This window comes from Nyctereutes procyonoides, unplaced genomic scaffold, assembly GCF_905146905.1.
Source record: "Nyctereutes procyonoides isolate TBG_1078 unplaced genomic scaffold, NYPRO_anot_genome, whole genome shotgun sequence".
Classification (NCBI taxonomy): Eukaryota; Metazoa; Chordata; class Mammalia; order Carnivora; family Canidae; genus Nyctereutes; species Nyctereutes procyonoides.
Genome location: NW_026575131.1, coordinates 51,361,338 through 51,372,065, shown reverse-complemented (window position 1 = coordinate 51,372,065; position 10,728 = coordinate 51,361,338). Strand labels below are relative to the sequence as shown.

Sequence of the window (10,728 nt, the reverse complement as noted above, 5' to 3'; positions counted from 1 at the left end):
AAGGACGCTCGTGTGCTCACCCCGTAGCCTGCGCAGTGGAAGGTTTCCTGCCTGCCCCCCCGCACCTCCTCGAGCATTTACGGTCGTGGTCCCGAGAATCCAACAGTCCATCCCGGTCTTAGGCCTTTACTTCCTCTGTCATTGGAGTCGGACACCCTTCTAAAGTCTCGTCGTTGACGCCTTTGTTTCATCGTCATGACATTTTCTGTAAATCTTTCCTTTTTCTGTGTCAAGTATGCATGTCTGTCTTTGTTTTTGTGACACAGCACTGATCCCAGGCGCTGTTCTCTTCTTCACGCAAGGTTATAAAGTCTCCCCTTAATCTTGTTGGCGGTGGTGTTCATTGGGTGGCCTTTGTGCGGTAAATAAAGATCTTTTTTTAAACAAGATTGGGTCTCCCATCTATTCAAGACTTAGGGGAGGAGAGTGGGGGGAGGAATGGACAAAATAGGTGAAGGGGATTAAGACGCACAGTCTTCCAGTTTAAAAAAAAAAAAATTAAGAAAGACAGAGGATGTAAAGTCCCCACATATGGAATATAGTCAGTGTAACATTTCCCCACTCTTTGTATGGCGACAGCTGTTAACTAGACTTACTGTAGTGACCATTTCACGCTTTGTATATATGGTAAATCACTGTGTACTCCCGAAACTAATCAAATATTGTATGTCAGTTGTTCAATAAAAAGAGAAACGTCTTGTTCATGCGCATCACCAAATGTGTTTTATGGACCGATTGAATTGATCATGTCTGTTGCTATGTTAATGTTTCATCTTTCATTGTACAAACATTTAGCGGGTTTTTTTTTTAACATCTCCAAAATATCAAATTTGTTAACATTATGAAAGTTAAAGAAAATAATTGTGTCATGGACTGGAATTGGCTTAGCAATTCCCTCTCATTTCCAAACCTCATCAAGCAGTCACTGTATTTATGAGGTAAGTCAACTGAATGCTTGAAATCTAGATACATTTTAAGATCTTCAGTTTGTCCTATTGAATGTTAACAGTACTGACATAAATAAATCCCTTCAGATAAATGTGAATTTAGAGTTTGCAATATTCTAACATACTTGAAAAGCCTTTCACAGAGTCATCACATACATAAGGAAAAAATTTAGTATGTTCAATAGCAGCATACCTGGTAACATTTGTATGAAGTCTACTATGAAAACCACATACTTGACATACAAAGAAGTTTTAACATTTGTCAAAGGCAATTTTGCGAGCACCTGGGTGGCTCAGTCAGTTAAGCATCCAACTATTGATTTGGGGCTCAGGTTGTGATTTCAGGGTCATGAGATCAAGCCCTGAGGCCCATGTCAGGCTTTGCACTCAGTGGGGAGTCTGCTTTAGATTCTTTCCCTCCCTCTTCTGGTGCCCCTCCCCCTGCATATGCTCTCTCTAAATGAATAAAACCTTTTTTTTTTGACTATATATACCACTTTTTTTTTAACAGAGGCTGTACTGTCCGTGTTCTCCATTGTTATACTTATTATCACTTACTTAATTTATGTGCATGTTCATTTACCACATGGTTTTGCAAGTCTTCTGGATTGTTGGTTTCATGTTTACAAAACTAACACTAGTACTGTCGTCACAGCTGTACTCTTGGAAATGTAGGTTGAATTCACTGCTTGAGAATAACTGTACGTTGCATTGCTCACACCAATAAAGGTCACTAAATTGGGTGTCTACAGTGTGCCAGCTGAGGTTCTCAAAAATCACTGTTTTATAATTACAGTATTTACAAATGTAGGGATCCTCTTCATGCAGTTTGGTGTGTTCGATCAGAAGCATGTTGGTAGAGAAACTTTCCTTGCATATTTGACACATGTTTGAATCAGTACACTTAGGCTTCAGCATCATATGCTGCTTTATAGCAGAAAAATATTTGCTGTTGAATTCACAAAGTTCACATTTATAGGGGATACTCCTATTAGCTCTCAGTAAAAGTCACTTCTGCTGGGAAGTCACATTCAAACTTGGCTCATGTCAAGAATTTTGCAAACTTTAGCTGGTGGCTTCCTCATCAGTTTGGTCTTGGAGACTCTCAGAGGAATTGTTTCCATACCATAGTCTTCAGAAATTGCATGCACTTCTGCAACAATTGGGACATCTTCAGCAATGTGAACTTCTATAGGACTCTCCTCTTGATTTTTTTGGTTGACCAATTCAAATGAGTCACACTCTTGATCACAAATTTCAATTTTTTGTACAAAATCCAGTGTGGTATAGAATTCTCAGTACAGGACTGGGAACCAGATAGTTATGATTTCTATTTCTGACCTTGATTCCATCTGTAAATTTTTTTTTAATTTTTTTTTATTTATTTATGATAGTCACAGAGACAGAGAGGCAGAGACACAGGCAGAGGGAGAAGCAGGCTCCATGCACCGGGAGCCCGACGTGGGATTCGATCCTGCGTCTCCAGGATCGAGCCCCGGGCCAAAGGCAGGCGCCAAACCACTGCGCCACCCAGGGATCCCTCCATCTGTAAATTTTGACAAATCATTTTATGTCTCTGTATCAGAGTCATCATCTTTGTTGCCAAAATATTTTGTCTGGTTGTCTCATAGAACAACTACTATAACTAATCAGAAAAAAAATTCCATTGACTCTATCTGCAATTCTGCTTATTCCAGAGGAATCTAAGTAACAAGAAGAGTTTAATGTCTTATGTCTTATTTTTTCTTGTTTTAGGGTATTCATATCTTTTCAATTTGGTATAATTCTTTTTTTTTTTAATTTGGTATAATTCTTAATACTACAGTGAGAAAACATGAATTACAGAGAAGCTGCACAGATGCTATAAAATATGCCAGGACCTTGAGGCTGCAGCACTTTGGCCCTCTTGCTCCTGGACACTCCCCCAGCCTAGCCCCTCTCCCTCCTGCATGCCTCAGACCCTGCCTTCCAGGCCTCCTATATAAAGATTTAAGTGTTATATAGGCGAAGAAGTCTGGCTTTTTAAATTTTTTAATTTATTTATGAGAGTGAGAAAGAGCATGGGTAGGGGCAGGGGGAGAGAATCTCAAGCTGACTTCCTGCTCACCAAGGAGCCAAATGCGGAGCATGATTCCACGACCCCAATATCACAACCGAGAAGACACCAAGAGTTGGACCCTTAACTGAGCCAAAACCAAGAGTTAGACCCTTAACCAACTGAGCCATGTGAGCACCCCCCAAAAAAATCTGTTTTTAAAAGACTATCTGCCTTGATTTTAACCCTTTTTAAACTATATATCTTATTCAGATTTTATAATTTTTTTCTTAAATATATTTAAAGATCTTTAAATCTCTAATCTTCATGGAATATCTTTTGACATGTAGTGTGTGGTAGTGGATCCAGTGACAATTTTTCTCTAGAACACATGGCTAATTGTTTTAGTACCACTTACTGGTAAACTAATTGGCATACTGAATTGGAATTCCACCCTTATTTAAAAAACAATTCTTGGGCAGCCCGGGTGGCTCAGCGGTTTAGCGCTGCCTTTGGCCCCGGGCATGATCCTGGAGACCCGGGATTGAGTCCCACCTTGGGCTCCCTGCATGGAGCCTGCTTCTCCCTCTGCCTGTCTCTGCGTTTCTCTTTCTCTTTCTCTCTCTCTCACAAATAAATAAATAAAATCTTTTAAAAATATGTAAAAAATAAAAAAATTCTTATAAATATCAGTTTCTAGAACTCTTATGTACTACTCATATATGTATATACCTCATTCTTGATAATGGTAGCTTTATATGTGTTAATATTTCATGGTAGGTAATATTTGTTGCATGTAACTGCAGTAGATGTTCAGCTTGGAATTCTTCACAGGTCAGCTGGTAGAGTATGCAGACAGGTGGTATTGGTATTAGGGTCTATGCATTTGAAGGAGAAAACACTTCTTTCAGTCTTTGGAGGCTGCTTTCACTACATAAAGACCTCCTGCTGGGTTTCAGGGCTGGTGGTTTTGCCTCTGGGACCATAGTTGAGTTGTGTTGGAGCCATGTAATATAGCTGCTTCTGGATCTGCAATATAATCTGTGGAAATCGGGATCCCTGGGTGGCGCAGCGGTTTGGCGCCTGCCTTTGGCCCAGGGCGCGATCCTGGAGAGCCGGGATCAAATCCCACGTCGGGCTCCCGGTGCATGGAGCCTGCTTCTCCCTCTGCCTGTGTCTCTGCCTCTCTCTCCCTCACTGTGTGCCTATCATAAATAAATAAAAATTAAAAAAAATAATAATAATAATCTGTGGAAATCCAATTAGTAGGGAAATGGACCTTTTCTGGGTAGACAGAACTGCCTTCTGGGCCTTGGTCAGTAGGGCTGGCACTGGGGCAAGCATTCTCTTCAGGATCCAAGTGGCTATTTTCCAAGTTGTGTGGAAAAGTATGGCTCTCTCACTAGGCATGCGTGAATGGCCCAACACAGGTGAGAGGGGCTGGAGCCATGTCATAGAACTGACTTAGGGTCCACATGACCAAGTTCTGTAGATTGCCTCAGTGGGCACTGATGGATGAGTCTCCCCCTGGGTCCTTGGGTGAGCATGATTCCTTCTACATCGTGGCACAGACTGTCTGGAGCTGGGCACGGGGCTGCTTCAAGATCTGCAATCAGACCAGGTCAGCAGGCCTGCTTTCAGGGTCACAGATGGACATAGCTGAGAGAGGCTGGAACTGGATTACAGGCTGTCTGCTCAAGGTCTTTATCTTAGAGGACTATTATCTGAGAGGCATGGGTGGATGTGTCTCCTTCTGGAGTCTGAGGGATAGTGCTGGTGCCAAGGCCAAATGGGACTATAGTCAAGTCCACATGGGGATATGGCTATTTCCAGGTATGTGACTGGGTCCATGGTCAATAAGCCGAACATCTGGGCATAGGTCTGCCTTCTCAAAATGTTCCTCCTTGTTCTTGGGCTATAACGGGGCTTTGCAGTCTTATACCTGAATTCCAAAACTCCCACAAATGGAGGGGGTCTAGAATTTGGAAAAGGCAAGGAAAGAGACTTCCTCAGCACCTCTAGAAAGAAAACAATCCTGCTGATGCGTTTTAGACTTCTGACTTCCAGAAATGTAAAATAATAAATTTGTATAGTTTTAAGCCACTAGACTTATGGCAATGTGTTACAGCATCAATAGGAAATTAGTACACCTTTCTTCCAAAATCTGCCCATCTTATTGCCACTGGTCAGGTCAGGTCCCCATCTTCTCTCCCCTTGACTACTTCAGCAGTCTCCAAACTGTTCCCTCTGCCACTAATTTTTCCCATTAAGAGCAATCCTAAGGTCATCATACTATATCTGTGATTACAGCATGGCCGTAGTGCTCCATTGCTTTCAAAGTCCTTAATTTGTCAAATTAGATTCTCTCTCTTTTTTTTTTTTCCTAGAGCAGAATGGGGAGGAGAGGGAAAAGACAGAGGAAGAGAGAAAATCTCAAGCAGGCTTCATGCCCAGCACAGAGCCAATGCAGGGCTTGATCTCACAACACTAAGATCTAAGATCTGATCTTAGGTTGATCAGATGCTTAACCAACTGAACCACCTAGGCATCCCTCAAATTAGATTCTCAATAGTCTGTCCTCTATCCACATATCTAGGCTTATTTCTAATAACTCAGTCATCAGTTCCATATTTCCTCCTGAAATGCCTTAATCTCAAATTTTCCATGTTTATGTGTATGTGGTTCCTTTCTCCTCTTGTTCCAACTCTCCTCTCTACTTCCTACCCAAACCCATTCTTCAGTTAAATTTCTACTGATTGTTTAACTCAATCCTCAAGTGTATTCTCCTGTTAGAAGTTTTTGCTGAATCCCAAGTGTTGGTGATGTGGGAAATGTGGAACTATTGTTCATTGGTCATGGGAATGCAAAATAGTGGAGCCACTATGAAAAAAAGTTTAGCAGATTCTTAAAAATGAAACATCAATTTACCATGTAACTCAGTAATTACACCATGAGTTATCTACCCCAGAGGAATGAAAATACACGTCAATACAGAGATACGTGCAAAAGTTCATAACAGATTTATTCATAATAACCCAAACTGCAATATCCAAGTGTCTACCTGCTGATAAATGAATAAACAAACAGAGGTATATTTATATGTTTGAGTATTACTCTGCAGTTATAAGAAACAAAATACTGGTGTATGTTTTCCACATAGATAACCCTCAAAAACCATTATGCTAAGTGAAAGAAGCCAGAATCAAAAGGCCATATATTGTATGATTACCTTTACATAACATATCTAGAAAAAGCCAATTTCTAGAGATAGGAAGCAGATAAGGTATTGCCTAGGACTGAGGTGGGAGTGGACATTAACTGCAACTGGAGACCAAGGGAAATTTTGGAGTGATAGAAATGTTCTAAAACTGCATTGTGGTAATGGTTGCATAACTATGTTTACTGAAATTACTGAATTTACATTTTGAATGGGTGAAATTCATGGTATGCAAATTTTACTTCAGTAATTTCATTAAATAAATATATTCTCTGGAATTACTTGAGTTGAAAACTTTTACCTTTGTTTTCTTTTTTTTTTTAAGATTTTATTTATTCATGAGAAACACATAGCAAGAGAGAGAGAGAGAGGCAGAGACACAGGCAGAGGGAGAAGCAGGCCTCACAAAGGGAGCCCGATGTGGGACTCGATCCCGGGACCTCAGGATCACACCCTGGGCTGAAGGCAATGCTAAACCGCTGAGCCACCTGGGCTGCCCTACCTTTCTTTTCAACAGGTTCTTTTACACACCAATATTATTATGCTCACAATTTTGTACTGCAATCATATTTACCTCTTTGGTGTCCTCCTCAGTTTGCACACAGTCAATAATTAAACATTGCTTGAAATGTAGTGGAATGAAAGTGAGTCAAAGCTACCCCAATATTGCTGAAAGATTGTGTTTTTTTCAATAATTTGAGGATCTAATTATGTATGTATTGAATTATTGGTTTTTGTTCAGTTTGGTTTTGTCCCAAAAGTCATTAGTTCCATCCATGATGTTGTTTTAATACCCATCACAATCTTTACTACCTCACTTTCTTTGGGTTCCTCAGAAGAAGACACTGAGCCAGTGATTCATTAGCAAGCACATTACTGGAAGAAGCAAGGAACAAGTGCATGGGTTAGGGAGAAGAGAAGTAATACAGGGAAGGAAATACATCCAATAAAGTATGCCCTAAGTCAGCTCCCACAAAAACTAAGCAGTTTTCATCCTGTGAGGAAATATTGGAAAGTGGCACAAAATGGAAATATGAGAATTATTCTAGCTAATTGGTGAAGAAGATGGTGTACTTCACACCTCTTCATCAAATGCAGTCCTTGGTGGATCATAATTCCCTGTTACTTCTTACCCCATGTACCTGTTGCTGAGCATCGGCAGTCAGATTGGTATGCAATGGAGAAAGTGAAATCCCTGGGATCCCCGGGAATGGAGGAGAAATGCTGATAGCTTCTGTTAATCTACTCTTCACTGCAAACTCATTTCTTTCAAAATTCTTTTTAACAAGTAAAGTGACTTCTGAATACACAATGTCCCCTTGGTTCTGAAGCCAGTGGCCCATCACATACAAAGGGTTCCTCGACTGTGGAGTCTTGCCAGGGCGCCCTTCACATCCTTATTTCTCAGGCTGTAGATGAAGGGATTCAGCATGGGGGTGACCACAGTGTACATCACTGAGCCAATGGAGCTCTGGGAAGAATGAGTTACAGAAAGACTGAAATAGAGCCCCAGGCTTGTCCCATAGTACAAGGAGACCACAGAGAGGTGAGACCCACAAGTGGAAAATGCTTTATATTTTCCTGCTGCAGAGGACATTTTCATTAAAGAGGAGACTATCAGAGAGTATGAAAAGAAGATCCCACTGAGAGGAAACACACCCAATATGACAGTGGACACATACAAGAAGATGTTATTGATGAGGGTGTCAGAGCAGGCCACCTTGAGGATCTGAACCACTTCACAGAAGAAATGTGGAATTTCTGTGCCTGGACAGAAGGTCAGCTGCCTCACCAGTAGGACATTAATCAGGGAGACCCAGAAAATGATAAACCAACACATCAGAACCAGCAAGCCACACAGCCATGGGTTCATGATGATTGTGTAGCGCAGGGGGTGGCAGATAGCCACAAACCGGTCATAGGCCATCACGGTCAGGAGGAAGCCATCCATCCCAGCAAAAATCATAAAAAAATACACCTGAATGAGGCATCCAGTGTAGGAGATGTCTTTGCTGTGTGTCTGGATGTTTACCAGCATTTTTGGGACAGTGGTAGAGATGAAACAGATATCAACAGAAGATAGATTGGAGAGGAAGAAGTACATGGGAATGTGGAGATGGGAGTCAGAGAGGATAGCCAGGATGATGAGCAGATTTCCCAGCATGGTGACCAGGTACATGAAGAGAAATAAGCCAAAGAGGAGGGGCTGCAGTTCTGGATCATCTGAGAGGCCCTGAAGGAAAAATTCTGATACTCTGGTATGGTTTCCTGCTTCCATGTAGCTGATGTGCCTGCTGAAGAAGGAACTGAAAGCAATCTTCAGTGAATAGCCAACTGGCACATCAGCCAGTCATCACCTTACAATACCACCTTTAGGTGATATCCGTCACCCTCCATTCATTCTTCCAAGGGCAAAGAGTCATTCACTTAGCCAAATGGTAGCTCATTTTCAATCTAAATGTACTTAGGTATCCTTTTAAAAATTTAGCAGACATCTCCTTTTATCTCCTATTCACTGATCTAATTCTATTTGAGGCCATGGACATAAACCAATTTCTTCATGGTATGACCATTCGAAATAAGTGAAGACATCAAAAGTCTTTCTTTGTTAATCTCCATTATTCAGATATCTCTATACTAATTATTCAGTGTGGATTCGCAACTTAAATAGCCTTAATTTGAAGAGCTGAACTATGCTCTTACTATATTTCATTCTAAATATGTGGTTACTACTATTAACTTCTTTGTGGGGATTCAGAATGCTCAAGTAATTGTTAATAAAGGAAAATAAGGAAAGAGCAGGTATTTCAGGTGCAGAGAACAGAATTTGCCCTTTCCCTAGGGTTGGGTGAGCTTGGTAATGGAAGGGGTTTAAGAGGCCAGTGAGATGGAGAGCAGACAGTGAAGTTCAGGAGGGACAGAGTATGTGGGGAGCAAAAGTGGAGCATCCTGTACTATTCCTTAATGTGCCTCTCTCACTTGGTGATTTTATTTGTAGGTCAGAGGCTGTGACTGGTTTTGCTCTCCATTGTCTTTCTAAAGATTTACATGGTACCTACACATACTAGGTGTTCAGCACATGAAATACTGGGCATATAATAAAGATTGAGACCAAAAGCATTATATACCAGAACACTAAACAGGAATCTTCAAGATCATCATATAACTAAATGTAGACAGGGAAAAAAACAGAATAGTAAAGTTAAATACAATGCTGTCATATCTATTCAAGAATAGTAAAAGTATTAAACAAGTTAACACAATTAAAAGTTAAACAAGTAACACAATTATTTTAGAGATGGAAAGCTCATTAATGCTGGGATGTTTGCTAAAAGTGTGCATCACAAAAATAGAGACGTGAAGAGCAATCATACCCATAATCACAATAGAAAAATTATTTCAGAAAATGTAAGAGCCAGTACTGTCATTAGCTGCCTAAGAAGAACCTCTTGCTAAAAAAAAAAAAAAAAAAAAAAAACACCACTTGGGTCAATTTCTTAATCCAATAAAAAATAGTTGTTTAAAACTGCAACCAACCAAGGGGTGCCTGGCTGGCTCAGTCAATAGAGCATGCAGCTCTTGATCTCTGGGTCATGAGCTTGAGCCCCCGTGCTTGGCATAGAGATTACTTTGAAAAAATCAGCCAATAGAGTATTCTACATTAAATTATTTCTGTTAAATTTGTGAGCAAGCCAATACAGTCTACTCCAACTCAATCACTCAATATTCTCTTGAATATGTATAGAGATTAGTAAGATGGGAAATGGATATTAACTTGAAGACCAAATGTCAGAAATGATTACAATATGTGTAGAAATATCGTGGACACTACAGAAAAACAACAATACAGAACTACCAAGTGCTATCAGTAAGACAAATCTGCCAGCAAAAAGAGTTAGAGAATATAACAGAAAAATCCAAACACTTGAGGAACAAAGAGGACAACACATCACACATAATACACATAATGGAACAGGAGCCTAGAATTCATGGGAAAGAATAAAGAGGAAGAGACTCACTGGAAAATAACTCTTACTGGAAACTGTGTCAATTCTGAAAGAGCAGGAAGCAGAATGAGATCTGGGAAAGACTGATTTAAGTACCAAGTAAAGTACCTTCAAACTACAGAGACTTCCTAAATATGGGACTGTTCCAGTCTCATTACTCTAGAGGTAAACCCAGTGCCCACTTTCTCGTCCTGTTCCTCCATACTCCTCCAACTCTGACTGGGAAGCAATGATCCTGCCCTCTCTGATGATTATCACTGAAGCTTATTCTTCTCTGCAGTCTGTCCCAGGAGAGCCCATTTGGGTTTTCCCCTAGGCTGCCATCAGTGAATTACAGGAAAGGGGCAACAGGACATGTTATCATCTCAGTGACTGAATTCTCAAAGGTCCTCATTGAATAAATTGTTCTTCTGACTTTCCTCACTGCAAACAATTCAGGTCCCTTAGGATACAAAGATGAAAGAATGGAAAGTGTTTGGTCATATCTGTGTAGGCAACAGTGGGCAAAGGTGAAGGGATATT

At 40.5% G+C, this 10,728-nt stretch overlaps 1 protein-coding gene and 1 pseudogene across 1 annotated transcript; both read right to left on the bottom strand.

Moving 5' to 3' along the window:
- Positions 1 to 769: 769 nt before the first annotated feature.
- Positions 770 to 2,711, bottom strand: LOC129522336 (zinc finger protein 639-like; annotated as a pseudogene).
- Positions 2,712 to 7,541: 4,830 nt separating this feature from the next.
- On the bottom strand, positions 7,542 to 8,477 carry LOC129522209 (olfactory receptor 7D4-like). Its single transcript, XM_055344343.1, has one exon. The coding sequence runs from the start codon at positions 8,475 to 8,477 to the stop codon at positions 7,542 to 7,544; it is 936 nt and encodes a 311-aa protein (XP_055200318.1).
- Positions 8,478 to 10,728: the final 2,251 nt, after the last annotated feature.